Source organism: Caloenas nicobarica, chromosome 4, assembly GCF_036013445.1.
Source record: "Caloenas nicobarica isolate bCalNic1 chromosome 4, bCalNic1.hap1, whole genome shotgun sequence".
Lineage (NCBI taxonomy): Eukaryota > Metazoa > Chordata > Aves > Columbiformes > Columbidae > Caloenas > Caloenas nicobarica.
This window is the reverse complement of record NC_088248.1, coordinates 19962464-19989476: the sequence shown is the minus strand read 5'-3', so window position 1 is coordinate 19989476 and position 27013 is coordinate 19962464. Positions and strand designations below refer to the sequence as shown.

Genomic DNA, 27013 nt, shown 5'->3' with positions numbered 1-27013 from the left:
GTACTTCAAAGTAAAATGTGTGACCAATTACATTTATTTATTTATAAATAAAAAAGCATGTATTTTTGATAGGTCTTTTTCACAGCTTTTTATCACTTGCTATTTACTGTAAATAAGGCAGGAGATAAAACTGATTATACCAAACTTGGCAATTTCAGGTGTGTTAATTTCTCTCTAGGTTTTAAGCTTGATCGTCTTTTTCAGTGTATTACAAGCAAGTGTAAACACTTAAAGCTTCACTGGGGTCTTCAGAGAACAGATTGATCGAGCAGTGAGCAAGTTTGATTTTACATGACTGTTCATACTTAAATCATGCAAGATGCTTCTATATCATCATGTTCAGTCAATTCATAAATTTTATTAAGACAGTCAAAAATATAAAGTGTTAGTTTAAGAAAAAAACTTCTAGGTTCCTCTTTTTGCGTTCAGTGGTTGCCTTCCAGTATTACCTTCACAGACATTGGTTGAGGGAAAGATAATCACCTACTGTTTACCTTTTGAAATTACATTTCTTAAGTGATAGCAGGGCAAATAAAAGGAGACTTTAACCAGCAATATGAGTTGAATCTCTACACGGTCAGAAAACTTTCCATGGCAGCCACTATTACCTGTTGTTAATGGTAGTTATTCTTTTGTTTGTGTACCCTTGTAGATGAAGGACAGCTGCAACCTGCATGCAAAGTAATCCATTACTTGTTTCACACATGAGCCTATATTCTGTCAAATATTTATTTTAATCTTTCTTATCTCTACTCTTGCTTAAACAGATGTGCGAAAACAGTAATGAAAATGTGAGGCACTCATCTTTGCAAGAAAAGATGTTCAGTTACAAAGCATGAGGACAAGCCTAGAAACTCTTTATTGGAAGTAAGCCTCCTTGATGGAACTAGTCTGTTGAATTACTTTCTTAGTGTAATTATTAGAGGTTACTCAGCACAAGTCTTGGACAGTATTATTAAAGATGATCAGTTTGTCAAAAATGTAGAAAGTCTGCTGCTGGGAGGTAAAACTGGTCTGAAACATTTAACCCTCCCAAAAAAATCCTGTGCGTGTTATTCCGGTTGTATATAGTTCTTGAGCATATGAAATAACATCACAGAATCACAGAATGTCAGGGATTGGAAGGAACCTCGAAAGATCATCTAGTCCAATCCCCCTGCCGGAGCAGGAACACCCAGATGAGGTTACACAGGAAGGCGTCCAGGCGGGTTTTGAATTTCTCCAGAGGAGGAGACTCCACAACCTCCCTGAGCAGCCTGTTCCAGTGTCTGTCACCCTCACTGAGAAGAAGTTTCTTCTCATATTTAAGTGGAACCTCCAGTGTTCCAGTTTGTACCCATTGCCCCTTGTCCTGTCATTGGTTGTCACAGAGAAGAGCCTGGCTGCATCCTCGTGACACTCACCCTTTACATGTTTATAAACATTAATGAGGTCACCCCTCAGTCTCCTCCAAACTAAAGAGACCTCAGCTCTCCTCGTAAGGGAGATGCTCCACTCCATCATCTTCGTTGCCCTGCACTGGACTCTCTCCAGCAGTTCCCTGTCCTTCTGGAACTGAGGGGCCCAGAACTGGACACAATATTCCAGATGAGGTCTCACCAGGGCAGAGTAGAGGGGAAGGAGAACCCCTCTCGACCTACTAACCACCCCCCTTCTAATACACCCCAGGATGCCATTGGCCTTCCTGGCCACAAGGGCACAGTGCTGGCTCATGGTCATCCTGCTGTCCACCAGGACCCCCAGGTCCCTTTCCCCTACACTGCTCTCTAAGATACGAAGAGAGAACTAGGAGGGAAATGTTAGGAAAGCACGAAGCAAGTAAGAGGGCCTGTTTGCAAGTAGGTCCCAAAGCAGTGGAAGTTCATGGCATTTTCAGTGATTTCAGGTATTTTGATTTTTTTCGAGGGGCGGTTAATGCCCTGCCTCATTGTAGGTTAATGCACTAGTCTAAGAAGTCAGCACTAAGTAAATGATCATCACAGCTCAGCACGGCTGAGTAAGTGTTTCTACTTTAGAGTCAGTCTTCATAAATAACATCCAATGCATTCAGTGGCAGACCCCACAGACGTTCCCTGTACTGTGTGGAAGTTTCTGGAAATATGTGATGAGTAGGTTTTATTGTTTGGTCTTGTGGGTTTTTTTTCTTTCTGCTCTAAAAATAAGATAAAATTGTGTGTGCTAGATATGTTATTCTTATCTTCAGTAGCCCTTCTGCTTGACCACATCATTTACATGTTCACTTTAGCTTTGTAAAAGATAGAATACCAGCCAGTCAATTAAAAGGCATTTTATTCATTACATGTGACATATTTAATGTTTATTTGTTCCTCTTAGTTCTAAATCCCTGTTTTACTGCAAATGTGTCAAAATCTACATTGATCCTCCATTAAAAGAAGTGCCTTGAGCTTTTAGTTTGTTAGCTTGGATAAGGAAGTGGTGATAAGGAGGCAACGTCATAAGATTGAGTCATAATCATATTGGTTAATATGAAAAATTACATGTTCAAAGTCTCATCTAAAGAAGATTCGTCAGTAAAAATATCACAGCAAGATACAGTCAGAAACAGAAGAAAGAGGGAAATGTAGAGTGAACGAGTACAGATCAGGAGTGGCCAAGTCTAACTCGAGGTTTAGCAGTAATTCATGGAGCCATGCTTAGATTTGCAGTTCTCCCTTTGTATACTGATGCAGGCTACTAGCAGCCTGCTGCATTATTAGCGAACAATAACATTTATAATTCAAAGTAAATAGTAAATAGAGAAGTAAACGCATCCATATAATTGTTCAAACACGGGAAAGTTACACTAACTTAGCAAGCGCAGCAATGTACAATTTGGTGAGTCTAAGATTAATTTTCCAAAAAGGGCATAATTATGCTGTTGGTAGGATGAAGAGGGGAACAGAAGGGCAGCATTCACGTGAGGACTCCAGCAGGCTTGTGTCTGGACACCCACGTTGGCAGGTGTTGGTTTGCTTTACACAACACTGCTCCAAATGATTTAGGGTTTTGGTATAAGATGAGGCTGTTAAGTAAAGAAATACAGAAAAGGAAGGGATAGTGTATTTATAACACAGGTACATTTTTAGAACCCGATTATATAGAAAAAGATAACCTTTGGATAAACAGAGTCATTAGTTATATATGCTAGTAATAAGGTAAAGGAATAGGTAACAGATTAGATAGCAGTCAGCTTAAGTGCTTTTATCAGCTGCCCAAGTCCAGTATAAGTTCTGAAGTGGTCCTTTAGATCTTTGCCACACAAAACTGGAAACTATATTTTCTTCGTCACAGGTATAGAATGGGGGGTAGATTTGTGAGCTGGTAGTGAATGTGTTGAAGTGAAAGCCACTGTCTAACCACTGATCAGGTATAAAGGGGAGAGGCTTTTTTTCTCATAAAATATAGGTGCTTCTGTTAAGACTGTGTCCTGGTACCAGATTCTGGGAAGTTCGGTAAATAAGGTATCCCTTCCTTTTATAAACTATGTTGTAGAAGATGTATTCCAAACAATTACTATTTTTTTGTTTGCTTATGGATTGCTGAGGACCTAAAAAGGAAAAGAGGTGTGCCTGCCATAATGGGAAAGCACATGCGTAAAACAGGGCACGATGGCAGTAGTGAAATACCTTTACTAGTGTGCATTAGAATTTCATCAAGTTAGATTTTGCAGCTAATTTAAAGATGAACTGAAGAGCTAGACATGTATAATTGTATACAACAGCTTGGCTTCCTGGTAGAATCTTATAAGCAATATGCACCATTCGTTTTAAATGAACAAAATATTCATAACTATGATGATGTGACTTGAGCTAAACAGTACCTGCTTAAGTGCTGAGCCGAGTTTTGGGGTTTTTTTAATTATTTTTTTTTTCTGTAAAAATACACCCTATACTTGTCGCAGGTGAGAGGCTTATAAGTTTGGGTCCTGGCATCGGGACGGCTAATGTCACGGGAGAACTCTGCCCAGGGCTTTTGGCTTCGCAGCGCGAACCGGCGTGGGCACTCGTTCCTGATACTAACGTCTCTAGCGGGAGAGCCCGGCGGCGGGCGGAGCAGGTGCCACCGCTGCACCTTGCGGGTCCTCCTGACGGGCGCCCGCTCTCCGGGCAACGCCGCCGTGATGCGGGAGGGCACGGCGGCTCTGCCTGCCGGGGAAGCGGGGGGGCCGGGGCATGCCCTGCCCCGCGGCCCCGCTCCCTTTGGGCGCCGGGGGCGGGCAGGCAGGTCAGCGCGGCGCGGACACGCCCGGCCGGTGGCTGCTCGAGCGGAGGCGGCGCACGGGCGGCAGAGCGGCGGGCAGCGCCGCACCCCGCCGGGACATGCGGCTCCGGTACGGCTCGCTCCTATCGGTTCTGTGCCTCGGTGCCGCCTTCCCCCTGCTGTGGTACGCGGCGTGGCAGAGAAGCCAAGGTGAGAGCGGGCACCGGCCGCGGGGGGCGAGGCGACAGCACCTGCTGCTTCCCTGCCGTCGGGGGCACCGCGGCGGTGCGTTCCCTTCCTTCGGCTGCGCCGGGGATCCGCCCGCCTCTAACGGCCGCCTGACGGCGGGGTGGAGGCACCGGGGGGAGCGGGGCCGGCCCGGTACCCGGCGTGCGGTACCGTCGCGGCGATAGGCAGCGAGTCGTGGCGGGGGCGCTGCTGCGTGGTCGGGGCGTGGGAGCTGTCGGGTCGCCCCGTCCCTTCCCGGAGCTCCGGCGCCCGGCGGCAGGAGCGCCGGTACCGGCTGCGCTGCCGGCGTGGGCTACAGAGCTGGTGCCCGCGCTCCGCGGCTCAGCCCCCGGCTCCCGGCGCGGACGGGGGCAGCGCTACAGCCCGCCCCGCCGCGCCCCGCCAGCTCTCAGCTCGGTGACCGGCGGCAGCCCCGCCTGCTTCCCGTGGCAGCGGGTGTGGGGGGCAAAGAGGAGCCGGCCGCGACTCGGAGGCTCGGCAGAGCCTAAGGTTGAGCGGGCAGGTCTCGCTTGTTCCCCAGGGTCGTGGCTTATGTGCACCGAGTTACAAGCTTGTGTACGAGTGTACAGGATTGGATCCTTGGGTCAAACTCGTCTGACAAAAGAATCCCTCAAATTTAAGAAATAATTTCAGTAAATGTTACGAACAACTATCCTGCATTCTGATGGAAAGAATGAGCCTAAAGGTGATTGCCGTGGCTGTCACTTCTTAAGTGTTTTTCATTTTAATATTAGGCTGGACAAAGTAGCATTATCCATTCTGCAGTTTTGTCTGTGCCTCATGTACAGTCACTTTTCCATGTGTATGTTTTCAGCACCAGAACACGATGTTCATTCGAGAGAAAAAATACCCGGTTTTAAATTTTTATTTATATTTATTTATAAACTTTAAAATGCCATAATAGCTTTCTAATAGGTTATGTAGGTGGCACGTGTTGGATAGATCTACAGAAAGCCACATCTAAGATTCTCTGAGCCTACATAGGAAAGATAAAACTGATGCTATTTTCCAAAAATAAATTAGAAGATCCCTCCAAATAGTACCTCTGAGGCCTGCAGACGTGGCTTATTGTGTGACAGTTGGTTTGGGTTGAGGGAGAGTGAATCTTTAAGTGCTTCCTATAGGTGTAACCTTTCCAAAAGGTCTGATTTTATAGATGCAGAAGAATTAGAATAAGCCAATTAGTAATTTCTGGGATGAACACAGAACTCTGACTCACTGTTAATTTATTTATATTAATTGTTTCTGTATCAAATAGAGGTGGCAGTAGAGATTTTGGTCCCACAACACAATGTTGAATAGAGTCAGGACAGTGGTGATCCTCCTGCCTTTATCACTTCTTGTCAACTATACAGTTGTTCATCTTGACACTTTTTTGACGTGGCAATCCTGCTAGGAGTGAGGAAGGAGGAACAGGAGTAAAAACAGGGTGTGGCTTAAGAAACTGAGATCTAAGAGATGATAGAAAGAAAGCGTTGGTCCCATCTGCAGTTACCACCCTTATCACCATGTTATTTTGTGACTCCTCATTGCTGAAATTCCATTTTCGTTCTGCTTTTGTTTTAGCCTTTCTCTGCTGGCGTTCCATGCTGGGGTGTTTGGAATTTTTATTTTTTTCTTTTTCCTGGGGGTGTTATAAGACAGAAGCTTTCTACCTATCACACCCGACCCGCTCCCCGAACAGCCATATGTTGTTACCTTTTTCCACAAAGAGGAAAGCATCGGGAGCGAACCAACTAATGCTCTGTTGTTGTCATGAAGTATCTATTTAAAGAAAAAAAAGGTGGTTTAAAATAAATCGTTTTCTCCAAAGACAGACAGATACCTCTGCTTAGCTATGGTTAAACCTGTCTTCTTCCCTTCCCCACCGGTGAATTTACCTCTCCGCTGACATGCCTAGAGCAGTACAGGAATTCCCACTTTCTCACATCTCAAACTGCAATATTTGTTTTCTTTTCTAACACCCTTTTCACTTATTACACCTGTTACTGAGAGGCAAAGTACTGTCTGAGCTTGCCAGCTCCCATCTCTTTCATTCATTTATCAGATGTTCTCTTGCTCATTTTCTTCCACACATTTGTTAAATCTCCACTTACTTTCAGTTTCCTTTTCTGCTTTGCCCATTAAAACGTTCAGGCTGCTCTTGAACTTTACAGCATATTGCACTAAGCAGCAGTAGTCTGTACTATTCCCTTCAGTTTCTGTCCAGTTATTGTTTCTTGGATTGTAATGATGATGGGATAGCAAATAACCTTTTTTGTTTGTTGTACAGCTATGACAGGGCATCCTAGCATGAGACTAGTGGTCTTAAGCACTTCCATAATACGAGAAGTAAATGATAACCCTGTAAAGTATTGTTCAGTTTGTCTCCAGTCTGTTTTGCCAGTGGATGGGTTCAGCACAAAGGACACAGATAGGTTCAAAAGATAAATTTATTTTTACTTTGGTTTAAAGCAGCGAAAGAATAAGCACTCAGGTGCGTTCCAGATTTGGCCAGGATCCTGGGTGCATCTGAGAAGCTCCTGTTCTGCTAATTTATCTCTAGCTTTGACAACTTCCCAGGATGATTCCCATGGTCATGTTTGGCTTTGACTACATGTTTCCAAACAAGGCCTGATACCTGGTTTCTTGGCGTAAACCGGGAAACATAAATATATTCTTATGACATTTCATCTTCACTAATTATTATATTTTAGCTAAACTACATCTTTTGCTAATGATTATACGTATTTCACTAATGGTTATACATATTTCACTGATTATTAGATGCTTGTATAACATTTGGTTGGGAGATTCATCTAGAGGTCAGATTTGGTTCATGGCCTATTGCTCAGGCCTCAGTACTTCACAGTCTTACAGCCTTTCAGCCCTGCAGTATCGGCTTGAAGTGTAAATTGGGTATTGGCTCAGTCCTGATTTCTGTGCAATCAATAGCTTAAGCCAGTGACTTTTGAAAGCCTTTTACTAAGGGGCTAGCTATCTCGAGAGATTTGAGTTGAAATGTGTTTGCTGGCAGGGACAGCAGTAAATAATTGGCTGTTTGGTACTGCTCCTAACTACTCAGTGCAGCCTGAGTGTTGACTTGCAGTTGTGAGACTTACTTGAGGATGGGTACGTTGAACTGGTGTGGCAGGGAAGATGCTTCTGCATCACTTTTGCTCTTAGAAATGAAAGTTCAGAATCTGCCAAAGTCACTAGACTTCAGCTATTGTGGATAATATTATATACATTTTAACTACCCTTACAAAGAAGTTTTCATATTTACTTTTTTCCATTGCTTTATAAATGTAAGCAGAAGTTTCTTCAACAAAGCCTGCTAGTGTCTCTCTAAACTTGCATGGTGATTCCGTCAACGTCCTTTGGAGTGCTTGCCAACACAGGCTGCTATTAGCAAGTAATCGAAATGGACTGCTGTAGCAATCCCTGTTCCACATCCTGCATGGTTTCGCTGTGAGCTTTTTGGTCCCTCCTCAGGCCCCAAGCAAAACCTGTGTGAAGCAAACCATTTGCATCTGAGGGTAGGAAAGGCTGTTGTCAGATGATGTAGATGTTCCTGCTGTTGTGCAACTGAGTTACAATCCCCTAGTTGATTCACATGCTGTCATGTAATACTCTTCATATAGATTTGTAGTTATGGAAAGTAGTATACAACTTACAATATATGTAGTGATTTTCTCATGCTGTTTTAGCTACTGTTTTTCATGTAGTATTAATCAACAAGAAATATCACAAGTATATAAAAGTACAAAAGTAAATGTAAGGAGGTAGCAAAACTTCCCCCCCAACTTGAAAAACAGTAAAGGAGAAGGCAAGAGTGAATTATAAACACATTCTGAACTTCCATAAGGCTTCATCAGAGGAAAGACTGTTCCTGAATAAAAAGTAACTTCGGTGTCTTGGCTGAATAACAATGAATTTTTTAGAAGTCACAGCAATGAGGTAAATCAGATCATCTCACATGGCAGTGCCTCTTCAGGTTGCTTGTAAAGGTTACAAGACTAGATCCCTTTGAATTTATTTGTAATGTGTTGCTGCCCTGTTCACCTATATTTGTGAGATGCTTTATCCGAATAAATTAAAACTAAGATTTTTCTCGAAGTTAGGAGAAAGTGATGCTAAAATATGATGTCACAAGAATGTAAGCATGTTAATATAGGTATACATGTTGAGTCAAACATTGTGAAACCTGGATTTCTTTAGTTGTTCCTTTGAGGTGTGGTGAAGAAAAGGAGAAACTGTTCCTGTTTAATTGCATTCACAGAAGTATACTTAAGCTTTATCAAATTGTTTAACATCCTACATTTTTCATTATTTCACAAAGATTTTCACAGGAAAATGCGTAAAAAGGGTTAGAAAGGTATTTCTGATTAAAGTAGTTTTGTTGCAGTTGACAAATTGTAATGTGCATGCTAGCCCAAACGGCTGATTACGCTTTTATTTCCAATAATCTTCTGCCCACGGTGTGATGCTTTGCTTCAGCTGGCCAGGCGCTGCTCCTGCTGTGCACCCAAGCACAGCTCCCCAGGAGGTTCTGTCATGTGTGATGGAGTTTCTTGCAGGTTTTCTGTCCAGACCCAACTGGCACACTCTGGCTCAAAGCTTCAATTAAATAGTGGCAGTTTGACAGATTTGATAAGGAGCCTTAAATTACACCATTCGCATTTCAGCCGATAGAGCTTATTCAGATTTACGCAGGAGTCGATTTTCCTCTCCTCTCTAGGCCTGCTAGGCTGTGTTTAACCACCATTTTTCACAGTTGTCCAGATGAGGGGATTGACTGGAAGGCTGTATCTTCCCTCCTTGCCTTCAAGCGTGCGTTTCCTTCCAGTGGAGCTGAGGGCACACAGAGGTTGTTGTGCCACCCAGTTTGGGGCTCACACGCAGTCGGAATGTGGCACAAATGCACTGTGGGGTAGGGGAAGAGTTTCTCCCGTCCACGGATTGTTCGCTCAGGTTTTTTTGCATAGCTCTGCGTTTAGGTAGGAAAAAACAAACAACAGCCTCAAATGGGACTTGAGACTTAGTGTTCATGGATCCCAAATTTTATACCAAAATTTGTATCCAAGACTTACAAAAGCTGTATGGTTTTACTGGCTTCTAAATGTGTAATTTACTGAACTAAGAGTCTACGGCTTCTTGCAGTTACTACAGATGTAATAGTGGCTGCCTTGTCCTGGAAAGTAGAGGAACTGAGTCATAAGTCCTATAAAGATTCAGGTACAAAATGAGAGTAATTACTGTTAGTTTTCCTAGAGAAAGGGATAGGGAACATTTCAGACCTCTCTTTGTTTGCCGTGCAGTGTCTCATCACAACCTGTACTTTAACAAGTGTGAACATATGACCTTCACGCTTTCCTCATGTTGTTTACTCAGTCTTGAGGAACACAGTTTTACCCAGAAATAATTTAGTTAGTGGATAGGCATTTAATTAAATGTATGTATAAATGAGTGATTGTTGCTACATCAGGCAGAACAGTAAAAATATTGAAAATACTAACCAGAACGAAGCAATAACCATATAATTGTCTGAAGTGAATGAGTACTTGTTATTTATCTGATAAAGGCCATATTCAAACCAGAATTTTCTACTGCTATTCAGAACCTATATTGTGTTACTAATATTAGTATGTTAAAAACAAGTATACCAATTATGGGCAAACACCATGCCATATCCATTCAATTTATACATTTTTCCACTTATTTTAATACTACTGCTTTCCCATGTAGTGGTGTTCTGGCTGAATGTTTTAAGATTACTTTTCCCTACATTCTGATATAGGAAAAGACTCATCTAAAATGAGATTTGTTTGCCAGCATAGAAGAAAATATTAGAACTTAAGTTGTATTTTTCTTTGAAACAAATTTGATTATCTATATTCTGCTAGATACAGTACATAAATGGTTCAGTAAAAAGTATTTCATGCCAAACCCAACAATGAGTCTATGCTCATTATAGAATTTAATGTATTGTTAAAAGTCAGTTATTAACTTTGATCTGCCTTTATCTTTGTAAGGTGTTTGTTTGTTCATTTTAATATTGGAAAACGATTCTGATTCTCTCTGTACGGCCACAGAGGAACCCTCACCTCCCCCCAAAGTTGCTTTTCCTTGATGTCCCTGGGTTAATATGGTGTCCGTCCACTGGCTTCCACTGTTTTGAAGCTCCTAATGTGGGACATCATCAAAGATGAGTAGATGCCCTGGCAGAACATACTGCTGCCTGCTGTTTCTGCTTAGACACCTACGCAGAGAGCTATAAAAACATGGTGAAAGAGTCTTTGCTGCATGTTAAGCCCCGTGCTTTGGCTTACCAAGCCGGCGTGTTTGATGCTGCTGCAGCACAGCTGGGCGAAGGTTCCAGCCAGCCGCTGAGAATTGCACCTGGCTGAAATGAATCTTTCTTCTACTCGTAGCATCTGCCATAGCAATAGCCCCTGCAGCCCAGTTGCCATCAGAGCACGGACAGGACAGACACGTGGAAACAATTAGAAGCTTCTTAGGCTGCTCACTTAACCTTCTCTTTTCAACCATATGAAATAAACCAACCTGAGCACTGACTGACGTCAGAGGCTCCTGAAGATTTAAGATATCCCTTAAGACGTGCTGTTTCCTACGGTTAAAGCTCAACAGTCCAAGCTACCCCAGTTTTGCCTGAGATTAAACACAATGGGTGACATTCACATTCACCCAGTGCAGGTGAAGCTGCTTCTCACTTTATGGTCGCTTTTCTTGGCTGTCTCTAACCTATTGAGACAAGTAATTCTGTGTTGTAATGCTATAAACAAAGCATTTATAGATCATGCACAAACTCAGGAAGGTGTCCTTACCTGGAAAGGTGCTTAAATACCCATGGACTTCAGCACATTGTTGAACGTGTTTGCGGAAGAACTGGCTGTTCTGAACTAAGAGGCATTGTTCAGGGGATTTTTTTCATCCTTACTCTGAGAGAACAAAAACCAAGCTTGCAAAGCGTGTAACGAGATTTAGAAAGGTATCTCTATTTTAGATCAGTTATGGGAAGCTAATAAACTGCTATAGTTATTAGTGCAATGCATGCCTCAGTGGTTTAACATGCTTCATTAATCTGAACAGGGAGCAGTGGTTCCAAGCACGGAGTATGACAAGATCTTTTGCAGTTAGTGTGTTTATATAGTTTTCTTTTAAAGAGGGCTTCAACCAAAATTCAGTTTCTAAAAAAAAAAAAAGTGTCTTTAGGTATGATAAACAGTGTAGCTTGTAATCAAGAAATAGGAACGAGAGTCACTCATCCACTGTGGGGTGTTTTCTTCTCTCCTTTCTTCCAGTCCCGATTTTGTTTTTTCTTTGAATGCTGGGAGGAGATAGTGATGAATTGTTCTACAGCTCGTAGATATTGCCGGAAATCAATTGTTAAAACTGGACGCACTTATGACAATAGGAAGTATGCATGCATGGAGCTAAAAGAAATAATCGGTTGACTTTCACAATGACTATTTGCTTTAGAGATTAGTATTGTTTCTAAATAGTTTCAGTTTCCTATGCAGAAAGTTTTATATATATATAAGGAGATAACACAAGATTGCATTTGAAACCATTTAAGTATTGCCATCTTAGAATTAGAGTATACATAAGTATATATGACAGTGTGTAGCAAACAGGCAGAGGGAATGCTGTAGTGGAGCTGAAAATTCATTGAAAAAGCTTTGAGTTCTATCACTGAGTCTGGTTGGTTTCCACTGGCTTTCAGCCAGCACAACCCCATTGCAGTTCCCTGATAGGGAATCCTTAGTGCGGCAGAGGGATTAGTCTGCAGCTCACCAAGGGGAAAAGAAGCCTTTACCTTCATTTACTTCTTGTAGTTTTGCCATAGGTCCTCATCTTGCTGTTTTCTGGGTTTATCCTGACACTCCCCGTTGCTGGGAGCACCATTGGCAGACAATGTGTTGCCAAGTCAGGCTATGGCTGGGGACAGATGGTATTTTATGATACAGCTGGCGTTCCTTTCTCCTGACCCTCCCTGCCTTGCCAGAGGGAGGTACATTCGTGAAAATGCCCTTTCTCTGTCTGTCCAAGTGAGCAATTTACTTCTCTGCAGATCCTTAGATGCTTAAAGAGCAACGCTTTCCACACACACACTAAAATCCATTTAAGGTTAACAACCATTTAAATATTTAGAGTATTTAGCTTCATAATGCTTCTGATTTTATCTTCTTAGTTTGCTGCAATTATACGAGTAATAAATACTGTTCGTGATGGTACCTTTTTGTGCAGCAAAATACAAAAGGCTCAATACTGCTTTCCAAACATTTTTTTACCGAGGTTTGCTAGTAGTTACTATTGCTCTAATATTTACATATGCTTTAATAACACTTTATTTCATGTTCTATTTTGAACTATATAGATTTATAATAACAAACTTCCTCTTTGCTGAGAATGAGTGAATACTACATCCCTTTTGTCAAACCCTTGCTTCCCCAGCTGTCAAAATTGGGTGTGATAAGCAATTACTGAGAGTCTCATTCTACTAACTGAACAGGGGCTTCAATTCTGGAAGACTCAAAAATGTGGTTTCCCTCTTCTGGCCTGAAGAAATCGATAAGGCTGATTACAAATGCCAGCTGCTTTGGGTGTACTCCGTGACAGTGGAGTGTTGAGCTTTTATTTGCCAGAGGCATCTATGATTTTTTTGGTAGGCTCACCTCTAAGTCAGCAGATAAAGCTACAATTACTTGGTGCTTGCCCAGAATGTCAGCCTGGTAGTGACACCAGTGGTTTTGGGTCACACTGACACTGGGTAGCTGAAAGAACTGTAAAGAGGAGGACTACCATGTTATTATTCATCTGCAATTTCTTTACTGATTCCTCCTTATAATGTAGTTGTCCTGAGGGGAATTTTAGTTTGGTTTAGCAAAATCTCATGCTACTACAACACTGGCTATGTCAATGGAATAACACTTTCCAGCATTTAATTATAAAACACCTCAATTAACAAAAAGATTGATTCCCTTTTCAGAAGCAGTTAGTTGCATCCAGTGATAGCATGTATTTATCCTAAGATCGTGAGTTCTTTCTTTTTTTCTGGCATCTTCCCAGGAGCACGTGGAACTTTACTGTGAGTTAAATTCCACTTTTTCTTGGTGCTTGATGCTATACTCTTAACAAAGGCAACTGGAATTTAAAGAAAAATGTACATCCATTACTGTATCTTTGCTTTATACATCTGAATTTGACTTGGAATTGCAAGATAAATCTCAACTGTGTTTACATGTATCAACTCTGTTTGGAATCACTTTCTCGCTATGAAAACAGTATGATTAATGTCTGGCAGTCACCTGAATCAGCTTAAACCTGTTTCTATTTAATTGTATGCATTCTAAAACAAAAAGCTAAAGGTTAGATTTGGGCATTGGAAACACAGCTATGAAAGGAAAGCATAAAACAAGCAAGTGTATTCCTACATAGTATTTGACGAAAGGGTTCTTCCTTAGGTGCTGCAACAATTTAGCTGGTTTGGGGTTCTAGCTCTGCAGCCTGATGCCTCATGAGAGATTTGTATTTGAAATCTATTTTAACCATTCCCCTGCAGTTGTTAAAAGATGGACTCTCCATCTCTTTCCTCATTTGGTCTTCCTTTTTTTTTTTCTTTTTCTCCAATTATTTTTTAGGAAAGCATACTTCAGTAAAGCAGAACTTTCTTGCTACACACAGCTGAAATAATCTAGTTTTTCCCTCCCTTCAACAATGCTAAATTTACATTCATAGCTGCATAGTACATAATACTCCTAGATATGAATGCCTTTCTTGCAGTTCAAAACATTTTTAAGAGTCTCATAAAATTTTAGGAAGCATTCATTTTAGGGGAATTTTACTAAACATACTTGAAATTTTTAATGAGACCAATAATAGTAATCATAATACAGATCACATGTTTACTTCTTTTTTCTAACTGCTTTCTTCTTAGATGTTTTAAAATCAGGGATCTTCCAATCATACATTTATTGATTAAATTAAGCACTTGGGTTTACTGCAAATAAAAACCTCCGTTTATCCAAAAGGCAAATTAATTCCAGTTTGAAATGCCTCTGCAAATCCTCACAGATTTGTATTACCTGGGCATTTTGCTTTTAGTCTCTTTTACAGACTAGAATCCCCAGGAGTTCACGTTTGATGAGGGACAATGATGGGCCCTAGAAAATGCGCCCTGACAAGGACTGGACTCACCACAGTTCACCAACAGCATGGGAAGAGCATCTAATAACAGCATTTAACTAAAAAAACCCAACAACAATTTAAAAAAGCAGCATTACAAAACATTTTTATGTGAAGTCCACTTCTGCCCTCTAGTTTCTTCCTATTGTGAAGTGACATTATTGAAATGTTGCCTTATATTAATTTTGACAAGTCTAACAATCTTTATTCACGTGGCAGTGAGGCAGTGGAGGCACTGACAGGTATGAGTCTATTATCCGTGATAACCGAGAAGTTCTGACAGTACTTGCTTCTTATGAAAGTGGATCTTGACTGTAAACATCATGTTGACATTATCTGAGAATACAATACAGAACAGCAGAGGTGTCTGATAACCATTACTGAGAATAAAGGGTTTCTACTACTGATATGGTTGTGGAATATTTCATCAAAGGTGGGCTATGCATTGTGAATGTATCCTTCAATCCAGAGCACAGTTTCAGTTGTTACCAAATTAAATATATCCAGGAGTTCAAATAACCATCTTTACTAATAGTTCTTAATATATTCCAGACAGTTTTTAACTCATAGATGAAGACTGAATACCTTAATATCTGTATTTTAATCTTAATACTGTTTTATACAAAAGACAAGCCATGACATAATTACACTCTTCAGTGTGACAAAGGTCATCAAGATTTTGTCACTTAGTGAAAAATATTGTTGACTCTACTGGATAATACCTTCCCCTGCAACTCATCGTCTTTCGCTGACTTTTTCCTTATTATGGATGTCATATTCTCGTTCTTGTCTTCAATTGCAAGCCTTTACCCAGCTGTGCCTCAACTCTGCTTCTTAATACTCTTCCAGACTTCTTCACTCTATGAAGAAACTTTGAGCAGCCTCTTTTATTATTGTTCACACACTTTGGTCATGTCTTCTTCACAACTGTGTCCTATTCTTAAACTTTCTTTATTCCATCATATAATTCACCTATTTGAAAATAAATTATGTTCTCATTGCAGGAAATGACTTCGACATGTACCAAAGCCAGTTTCTGGAACTTCGGCAAAGACTTCTGTATGCTGAAAAGGAAAATAAAAGAAGATCACATGAACTGAGCAGTGCCCTAGATGAAATTAAACGTATAGTTGCAAAAAGAATGAACTTGACAACAAATCATACAGGTTTGTACGTTTAAATAATGTACTGTGCTAGCAGTTCAAAGTTTTTTATATGCTCATGTCTCTTTATCACTCGTAGAGAGAAAAATAATTTTTTTGGTTATATCAGCATTAGGTAGAAGTTTCTGTTTTTTAAAAAAGTGTGGGGAGGTAACCTGTAGCCTCTCTTTAAATAGGATCAGTTTGTAACTAAACAAATAAGGAGGTGAAAAAAAAAGAGGAAACACAATAGGCTGCAGTGGTGTCACAGTAGCAAAGCTGTACATACTGCTGATCGAGTTTCTCAGAGTGTGTATCGCTCTCACTGCCAGCTACAGAGCACTGAACGAGCTGGTTTTTACCAGCTTTTACTGTGCCACCACACCTTGGTAAATACTAGAGCTGCGTCTAACCTGGAAGGCAGGTACACCTCGGTTGTTCCACAGTCCTGTTCTCCCTCCCGTCCAGGTGAGGTGACTTTTTGGAGGGCAATTTTTTTGGCCATAAGTTCTCTGCCATCCGTTGTTGTGCCAGATTCCCTGCCAGTGGACACAGGCACCGCGGTGCCCGTGGTGGGCACGCAGCCTCATCTCAGCAGGGAGAGTGCACACAGCTGGGTGCTTGCCTGAACCAAGGGGGCGAGAAGCCCGATGAGGTCCTGCTGGCTAGATATGTTCTAGCCTAAGAATGTTCCTTCTAGAATTAATTTTTATCTTACAAGTAGTTTGTTAATAATCCGAAGGAAATGTGGATGCTTATAAGTGATGCCAATTAGAAGAACACCTGTAAGGGAGATTTCTGTAGTTCAGTGATATGGATTCTTCCCATTGTTTAATTAAAGTTATTTATTTAAAAATACAACGGATCATTGGCTTATAGACTATTGTACATCCTTATCTGTCTGCACACAGTAATTGCATGGAATACATGAAAAAATTCAATTCTGTCCCCTAAAAGAAATGGTGTAGTAGTGCAGGATCTGTCTTCCTCTCTGCTCAGACTGAAAGAGCTACTTCCCTGGGGACAGAAGGAAAAACAGAAGGGGCATGTCTGTGCTGGAAGCATTCCACAACACGCCCTGATTTCAAAAAGGGTCTGGATGTTACTGAAAACTACTTTTTAAAAATCCTTAGTTGCATTTAATACAGCTGGCTGGTGTCCAATTAAAGCAGGGAATTAACCAGGACTGTTAAGGGGAAAAAGGAACAAGGTGCATGTCGTGTTTTGTGTAGTCAGCTTCATTTCTTATCCTGTTCTTCTCTGCCTCTTTTTGTCTGTTCATTCAATATTATCTCAGTGGGACTGTTCAGATGTGTATAAACAAATGCTTAAGTGTTGGCAGCGTTGTGGTCTTATAAGCGTTAGAATAGAGACCGTGTTGTCAGCCACCAACAGCCCCATGTACTGGGGACAGAGTTATCGCCTCACACACATAATAGCAGCAGAGGAGAGTGCAAGTCCCCCTTCCCTCTGCTCTTCATTCTTATTGAAGCCAGTTAAATATCAGAAACTATTCAGGCTGTCAATTCACAGGATTTAAAGCAGAAATTTCTGAATAGTTTTCATTTTATTTTTACTTTTCTGCTTTCCGTTCCAACCAAGTTTTATTGTACAACAAAAATGGTTGTCATTTTTGCCCTTGGACTTTTTATAACTTCAGAACTTCTGTTTGAGCACTGAAAACCACCATGTGTTACATTTTGGGGAAAGCATTTAGCTTTGTTAAGTAATTAATAATATAACTAATCAGAATCTGTGTTTTTTTTAATTTAAAAAGTTGCTTGCCAACTGTGCAAAAAACAAAAAACCAAACAGCAACTTTTCCTGCTGTTTTTAGAGCAACTGCTTATTATATTTGAAGACAGCCCAGTCCTGCAACTGTTTAAGCACAGAGAAATGCAGTCAGACTTCCAGGATGTTCAGACTTGGAGTCACCTGGGGGTATTATGTGTGTGTTTACTGGGCGATTCCCAGTTTATCACTGCAGGAGGTTATAATATATGACATACAATCACTTCTGAGGAATAGTTCTGATTGAATAACCTTGTGCGTGGTAATCTCTTAGTATTCCGTTGAGGAAAACAAATAATAGGCTTCACTGCTGGCTTTTTGTTTTATGTGTCTGTGTGGGTTTGTTGTTTCTTTAAGATGATACGAAGTGGCAAGTGTTAAACCTCACCAGAAAACTGCCGGTACATCTTACAAACATGTACTACTACCTACCTCACCTTCAGGAATACGAAGATGCCATTTTTCCAAATGTTATTTTTGGGCAACAGAGAACTGGAGGTATGAAATAAAGTTTGGCTTATATTTTCTATATGTTTATATTTTATATTAAGTTCTAGAAATGGAGCATACTCAAAGTTCAGAGTGGGTTTTCGCCCTAAACTTTATAGTGTTGCCAAACTGAATAAGTTTTAATGGGCATGGCTAAAGCACCTTTACCACTCCCATCCCAGTTTCAAGTCTTTACCCCCAAGGATTCTGATAGACCTTTTCAAATAGCAACAAAAAATAGTCATAATTGAAAAACGGTATTATTTTTGGATTTAGTCATATATTCATACAGCTAAGATGCATTAGCTGTCATTTTTTCCCCACAAAATTAGTATGAATGAGGAAGCCAAGGAGAGTTTATAACGCCCTTAGTTTGCTACAGTTAGAAGCAAATGGAAAGGTGATGCGATCATTTAAAGGATATTAATAAATCTTCAATGTAACTGTCTCATCCACATGAGAAATCAGCTGGTAGCTGCACAAATCATAATGAATTCCAGTGAACTATAATACAAATTAGAAAGTTAAATCTTTTAAAAGATTTGGGTAGGTAAAAAGAACATTCAAAAGCAGTAAGCAAACAAGGAACTAAACCATTTTGCTGGGCTTTGTATTTTGTTGAAATGTTGACATTTCTCTAGGGTGATTTTATGTAAAGAAACATTTGTATTGCTTTTGATTTAACTAATAAAACGGCTTGGCCATGCCCATGACAATGGATAAGTTTCTACAGTATTCTGATTAGTAGGTATAGTTGTAGCAATGGGATCTAGTGCTATGGGTCTCACTGGAGTGCCAATACATCAGTGTCAGTCTGCAAAAGGCCAGAGGTAGTCAGCAAAATGATTTCCAAGATACTCTTAGAAAACCGGGTAGATTCACAAGCAAGCAAGCAAGCCAAAAAAATAATAATAATAAAAAGGAATAAGTACTATAAGAATGTTTAATTTTCACTTACTTGAAAACAAAAATCACAATAGCAAGACTGTACTTTAACAAGTACAGGTTGACCTTCAGCATGTAAAACCAAACAAAACCCCAACGGTTTAGCAGGTGGTGTGCTGGGAAGGAATGTTGGAACTTTGGCATTTTGGGGCTGACGCTGGCACAGTTGATGACGTCTGGAGCAAGTCACTAACTGCACCTACTCTTTTCCTTCAAAATCTTTTGCTTCCTTACCAGCCTCACGAGATTTTGGTGAACAGGAATCCTTTGCAAGGACTAAGAATTCCACAGGCTTACTGAGCTATATTAGGTCATTGACTTAGGTAATACCCATACCAATGAAAAAAGATACATCCCGCTTACAAACTAATATAGCCCAGGTGTTACTAGTGCAGTCTTTCCCACAGACAATTTCAGTTCCTTTCCTCTTAAAGACAATAATATCTAGGTTCCCTCTTCTTATAATTGATTATGTAAAAACCATGGATTCCTATCATTTAAGCTGCTCAGAAAGATTTTTTTAGTTGGATTCCTTTCTGAGATACACAGCACGCACCTCCTGTGAGAACTTGCTCATTAAAGTCATGTTCTTTTAACTCTTACTACTCAGAACTCTGACTCCATACCAAGAGCTAGCATTTGTTTTACAATATCCACTTTTGAAACCCGTTAGCAATTACCTATGTGTTTGCCAGAGGTAGCGATATCTTCAAGTTCTCAAATATTTACAGTCTATGCAGTGTAGACCTGGTGCTAATAATACAGAAACAGGTGTTTCTAACCTGGACTTAGCTGCAGGCATCTTCTCTTCCAGGCAGTAAGGCAAGTGCTATTGGAATATTAACAGTGCTATTGGAATATTAACTATCACCAAGCAAACCAACCAGTGAATATTTGTGGTTATAATTATCTTGTAACACAATAGTCCCATTCAGTTGTTCTCATGGTCACCTCAAATCAAAATTAAAATGTAACTTCAGTTTCCCTTTACCTGACATAAAATTATGTGGCTCGTGGACTTCTTTCTTTGCAGTCTCACTGGTGATGGGTATTCCTACTGTGAAAAGGGAAAAACAACACTATCTGATGGCTACACTGCATTCCCTATTGTACGAACTTTCTGAAGAACAGAAGAACGACTGTGTAATTATCATCTTTGTAGCAGAGGTGAGTTTGCATGGAAAGATGCAGTATGCTGTTAGAAACAGCATATGGAAGTTTGTATCTTAGTATAATAGTGTAGGAGATGGCTGCAAAATACTGACAGGCCTTTGGGAGGAATTTCTTCAGGGCTAGAGGATATAAGGAGCAGTTAGTGCCTCAGTCTTCATATGTGGAAAAAACCCTGTAACTCATATGACTGAAGGGGAAAAAGTCATATTACGTTAACAGACACAGTTGCTTCAGTCAGATTTTCAAACGAAACCATGAGAACTCATTATTTATCTCTGAAAGTAAAGTACTCAAAGAAGGAAAAGTAAATCCCCCCCAGAAAGGTTCTATAGCACCTGGAAAAAGTAAACTTACTCAGTCTAACAGAAGTACAGATTACTTATCTGCCATTTTGACATCACATATCTTACAAAGTACCTTGATATGCAGATCCTTGACTTCTGCTTGTGTACTGCCATTTCTTGTAAAAAAGAAAACTGTTCAGGGACATGAATGTTTCATGGTTGGGAAAGTAAACAGTGCTCAAGGTAAAATATTAGGGGTAAACGATTTTTTTTCTCATTGCAAGAAGTCTTGATCACATTGGGAAAAAGCTACAGAAGGAAATTAGTGATAGTTACTTGCAGGTAAAATGACTGTGCAATTATTCAAAAGTTCATATTTTTTCTTCGTATTTCTTTGTCCTTCCAAAACCAACGTGGAATTTCATACATGTATTCATTAACAGTTAAAATTCGCTTTTTTAGTTCAATCATCACTTAGAGCAGCTTTTGCAACTGTAGTACTGTCAAACAGAACATAATTCACTTTATTAAGTGAAATCATGACTTCCACTTTTCTGTTTGGATCACAACAATAAGTAGATAGGCTCAGTTTTACTGGCTGTAAAGTTCCCCTTCAGCATAATTTTCAGAAGCTGAACTTATTTTACAGTTGTGTATTTCTCCTAGCTGCCATTCAGAGAAACCTTCTACTACAGGGCTTCACAGAGTTCTTTGGGCTTCTAAGGGTTAATTTCCTAATGGTACGGTTTCCCACTGTGGACCATCCTAAAGTGGCACTTTTAGGAAATGGTAGCTTGGGTTGTAGTAGTAATACGTTTCAGCCAATTTAGGATTAAACTGCTGTTGTAAAGGTCAGTCTCTCTCCTTTTTCCCATCCCCAAAGTCACGTCCTGGCAGCTTCTGTTTCTCAGCCATCCAGTAAATTAGAGCAGGTTAATTGTGCTGTTGGGAGAGGTGATAAGAACACATAATTATGAGAGGAAGGCAGGTAGGTTCACTGATCAGAAATCCACACCTTCCCTTTTCCTAGAAAGTTTCAGAAGATCAAATGTTACATAGTGAGTTAAGTCAGAGTAACTGAGTGACTGAAAGTGAGTTGCAAAGTTGTTGGTATTTTTGCCTTATGACAGTTGTTTACTTATCACATCCTTTTTTACTTACTACAAATTTAATATCTAGCTGGTAACAATTATAGGTGTATTTAAAAGAACAATCTGAACTGCTAAGACAGGTATTGTTTTGGAAGTCACATCCATAAAATTTAGCACTGTTTGATGTCATTAACAGATATGTTTTCCACACTAAAACTGGTATTTTTATGAAACAGCAGCAATGAGTTAGTATGTCCTCAGAATTTTCAGACTAAGAGCCATAAGTTTGTTATATTAGGAATAAACTTTAAATAAAAATTTTCAGTATCACTAACTTCAGAAACTTTTGCTTAGGTGACTTTTCTCAACAGCTCAGGCCTCTTTTGTAATTTTTGTGCGATTAACCTGAAGCGGCTCTTTTTACTGACAGTTATATGACTTTGCTTTTCTAGCATAACCGAAAGGTATAGGACAGAATTTTGTGCAGAAATTACATTGAAAGTTCATTTATCTTGAAAACTCCATACTGTCCTGTAGTAGAAATGCTGCTATAACATGTTGCTTTTGTTTGGAAGGAAAAGAATTGAAGAATAAAAATGAATTGTTTACATGTAAATATCCCCTACAAAATGTTACTTAATACAAAAATTGGTGACTTGAAATGGAACTCCCCTTCTTTTCTTTAGGTGAATGCAGAATATGTTAACAGTGTTGCAGAAAGTATTAAAACCAGGTAAGTCCTATGGAGTGTAACACCAAACAGCTAGTAAACACGTTTTGAGCTTTTATGGAAAGAATTAGAGCATTTCAGCAATAAATTACAACCCTACCATACTGAAATGGACCTTCTAAGAAATGAGGCAAAGATGCTCTCTTAATATGTATATTGTAAGACACTGTGAAATTCGGAAGTATGTATATCAGTTTATTTTCCTTTTCTTATTTCATAAATATGCTTTAACTAATCAGGCAAGGTCTGAGCTTAAGCACTGATAAATATTTACTTGAACCGAAGTCTTTTCCCCATGAAGTTAATGATGTAATTCAAGGCACCTGAGGCTACACATATTAGGTCCTCACTGACTTCACGGCCCTGCAATGTATTCTGATTTCTCACATGGTTTGTGGGTGGTTTTGTTCCCTTGTTTGCTTCTTTTTTTGTGAAGGTAGTGGATTTTGGACAGCAATCAGATTATATTTATAATGTTAAATACTATTATACGATGGGTAACATGAAATGGGTGTTCTTTTTTCTGCCAAACTAATGCCGGAGCTACCAAATGAAGGCTTCGTTCCCACTGCAGTTTTGCTTGCCTTTATCATTCTTTCCCATAGATGTTTACAGCATCATATGCATGTTAAAAACCTTAGAGCAGCTTGAGAGGAACAACTACTAAATTAAAACGTTTGTGCAAAAAAAAAAAAAAATACACTAATTGGTAAATTTACTTTGTCTTACCAAAGCTGCTTTCTAAGAAATTGTGTAGTGCTGCTAACAGTCACAATACAAAGCCAAAAGCCCTGAAGTGCAGCTGACTGAAAGAAGCAAGAGATGTAATCTGTCCTGTGCTGTGGTACTGGTGTTGCTGGTTTCTTTGGTGTACAAGCTCATTCGTGAATTAGTACTCCAAGGGAACCCCACTTTGGCCAGTATTTGAAGTGAAACAGCCTTTCCCCTCTCTACTTCTTTAAAATGACTGCGAGAGAGCTCTCAATCTTTCTATCAGTGCTTTATTAGAATACTATCAAAACTACAGCAAAAAAGTAACAAGATCTGTGGTGAGGTTGCCCCCTTTTTCTTCACGTTTGAGGCTTTGCTGCGTGTCCCACTCCGCTCAAGGGTTTCCCAGGCTGTATTTAGGGTGCAGGTTTCCCGCAGAAGCTGAGCCTGCCAGCTAAGTAACAGCAATAGCCTCCTGCCTGCAGAGGGTTTAGCTCAGCTGGGGGTGCTGCAGCCAGGACAAGGTGAGACACAGTCCTCCTCGGTACTCTTGAGCACCCCAAGGTGCAATACGTGCAGCAACTTAAGCACTCGCGCCATATTTATGTTTTTTGAAAGTGTTACTGCAGAGTAGATGCTTTGTCAGTGTTACACAGTAAGTCTGAGATTCTTTTTCATAAGCATGCTTGTGCTGTGATGCACTTAATTTTTAATGTTAGCAGTTTTTAATGAATCATAGAAAACGGGGAACTCAGTTCTGAGAACTCCCCATACCAACCCCCCACTCCAGGACAGTATTATTTTGGCTAGAATGTAGGATCAGAGTTAGAGCAAGTGTAAGGAAGGTAGTTGACCTCACTCTAGGGGTAACAGTTGCGTGTAGTTCTAAACAGTGGATTTAGTCGTGAGTTACTGTTGTGTTTCGGCAACCATCTCAAGATTATGAGTAAGCATCTATAAATGCAGGATGGGCAGGATTTCTGAGACACACTTGTGTGACTTTGATGAGTTATTGTCCTCACTGTTCTGATGGCGTTCATAGACACCTCGGTTCCTAATTTACAGTCTCCATGATTTAATTTCTTCACTTGAGTTATGAATTCTACTTCTGGAGGAGCAGACCTAACTCTGGGGAGCTGCTGGCTGCGGTTGCCCTCAAAAGCCTTTTTGAGGAATGACATTTCAGTAAATTCTCTTCACAGCTTCCCCAGAGAAATCCAGTCTGGAGTCATAGAGGTTATTTCTCCTCCTACTTCTTATTATCCAGATCTTTCCAACCTGAAGAAAACATTTGGGGATTCAGAGGACAGAGTAAGGTAAGATAGCTGTAGAAGACCTAACAACTTTTTCTAAGAGTATAAAACGGAAAATTCTGCAAAAATCAACGTTGTTGGAGGTGATAATGTTTTTGCGAGCTAATGGACATTTAAAAAAAATTATATGAGCAGGTCTTGAGAAAAGCTATGCTGCGCATCAGCTTCAGGGTGAGAGCCAAGGCTTCTCCTTTGGGTCTTGACGCCAGGCATCCCACAGGTTTTAAACCAGGTGGATAATGTCAAGAGGTGATAAGCTAGACAATCTGGTCATAAAGGAAAAAATAGGAAAATGTTTTATGTGACAGATACGGGAGAGGCTCTGAGAAGACACGAAGGAAACCCCCTGTAGCCCCTTAACTAACTAGAAACAACTACTGTTGTAGTTAATGTGTTAATGATCCAACTTTTGGTGACCATGGACTTTTTATGCTACTATTAATAATACATTGTAACAGGTGATCATATTTGCTCATGTGCCTCAAATTCACTGAGACAGATTATGACCTAACAAAACTGAAATATTGGAGGAAAGTAATTTTCTTTTGATGAACAATAACTAATTTATCAGAAGCTACCCTAACAAGGCAGCAAGAGAGCTACAGTACTGACAGTTTAGGTTGAAGGAAATCAGCAAGCATATGTATGCATGTATAGTAGGTTTACAGATAAACCTTAGATCTTTCAGAGCATAAACATATTTACATGCTTGTACTTAAGTTTCACATATTATTAGATTTGAATCAGATACACTTTTATGATAATTGAATACTGATAAATTACACTCTAGTCTTTTAGCATTGAATTATCAAACATCAGCTTCATCCTCTGGTACATGAGATACAGTACTTTGTAGAGAAAAATCTCTGTTTACATTTAACCTGAAAATGAAGTTTATCAACCTGTTTCTGTGCTGTTCATCAGTAAAAGCACTTAATTTTAGATCTTTAAATAATGATTGTGTGTTGATCTCTACTGTTCATAATGTAAAGAGTAGAATCTTTAAGTCATTTGAATATACTTGCTAGACATTTTGTTTCTGGCTGCATTGATACAGATAATATTTTTTTTCTTAGTTAATGTTAACTTTTATAGGAAAGTCAAATTATTTACAAATGTTTACACTGATTGTAGAGAAATTTTTAGATCAAAAAATACTGCTTCCTTTCTTATTCACTTAACGAGTTAGCATACTCAACCTTACAATTTCTGTAGAGAAAAAACTGTAGAGCATTAGAAATGCTTTTGTTATACATATAACTCTTGCAACCCCCCAAAAAAGCTTATCAGAATTTGCTGCTTACGTTTAGGTGGAGAACTAAACAGAATTTGGATTATAGCTTTTTAATGCTATATGCCCAACCTAAGGGAACATTTTATTTACAGGTATGTTCACATTATCATTAAGTAGCTGCAATACACCTGTTCTGATTATTAGCTTTGGCAATTTTAATTTCTTCCAAAGGCCTCAATAAAAACAGCAATCTATTGTGATTTTTCTGTGCCTTTTGCCTATGCTCTTTACAAGTATCCACATATTTCTGTGTTTATATATATCCTGCAGCCAGGTACTATTTGATTAAATCCATCTGTACCTTCCTGTCGTTTGTGAGGTTGAATAACATGGTAACTGAAGCATGACACCCTTATTTAATTAGGTTAAGAAAGTCAGAGTTTAATGTGTTTTTACTTGGTGCAGCAAGACAGAATAGTGGTGGTAGGTCCAGGTTATAGCTCAGATCACAGTGAACCAAAAAAACCTTAAAGGACTTTTCCAGACAGGGAAACATACCAGTATAATCACATTGGAGGAAAGGTTATACTGCAAGTTGGTACAGATCTTAAACTCTCTAGAAGATTTATTGTGTTAGATTAAGTTTAGCCATCATTCTAGATTTGTGCTAATTTGCACTCTGTAAAGACAACAATCACCACCAGAGATTCCAAAATTTATCATGACTATTCAGTAGTGGAACAGATCCATAAAATTTCATGTAGCTCATGAGTGTCAACAGTTTTTAAAAATTTCAGAACAACATTTTGCTGAGTTCTTAAAGTTTGCCTGGATCTTCCCCTACTCGAACAGGCCTCTGCATCACATAAGTATATCACAAGATTCCCAGAAGCAGAAGACAACAAGAGCAGGCATCTCATGCAGTTCTTGTCAGAGTTTAACACAAATGCATTTGAGCTGGGCTATTCCAGAGTCTATGCTCTGTTCTTAAATTTGGCATAGGCACTCGGGAGACAGGTGGACAAGGAGAAATGTTGTCAACTGAACACTTTAGGTTTATTGGAAAATGAAGTATTTTCCTGTGACTTAAGTATATTTTTAAGAACGCTAGCCAAGTTGACTAAGTGCACTAGAGCACCGGGGTGTGGGAAACGTGGTGAAGGCAAATGTTAAGCATGCTGCCAGTGTCCCTTTCTATAATATTATAAAGTTCTCCAAGCATTCATGTTTGCGTGGAAATGACTTACTTATGTATTTGTGTTTTTAAAGAAATGTGAAAAAGATGTTTTCTTGTCTGGGACACGATGTAAGGACTGAACTGTGTCATTTGGAGTTTGTGATGCTCTGATGACCGTTACAGCTGCATTCAGAATTTTCTTAGAAAGAAACTACACTTTCCTCATATTCTTATCTAGTATATTCACTTCTTCATTTGTGTGTCCAGCTTGCAGCTGCTTCTCTAGCATAGATGCT

The 27013-nt window shown here is 39.7% G+C and overlaps 1 protein-coding gene across 1 annotated transcript in view; it reads left to right on the top strand.

Moving 5' to 3' along the window:
- The first annotated feature begins 4319 nt into the window (after window positions 1-4319).
- MGAT4D (MGAT4 family member D) overlaps window positions 4320-27013 on the top strand; it is a 35437-nt gene continuing 12743 nt past the window's right edge. The window contains exons 1-7 of the mRNA XM_065634296.1: window positions 4320-4410; window positions 15642-15803; window positions 17928-18068; window positions 20038-20171; window positions 22239-22285; window positions 24196-24309; window positions 25617-25692. Coding sequence (XP_065490368.1) covers window positions 4320-4410; window positions 15642-15803; window positions 17928-18068; window positions 20038-20171; window positions 22239-22285; window positions 24196-24309; window positions 25617-25692 — 765 coding nt within the window. The remainder of the gene's footprint in view (window positions 4411-15641; window positions 15804-17927; window positions 18069-20037; window positions 20172-22238; window positions 22286-24195; window positions 24310-25616; window positions 25693-27013) is intronic.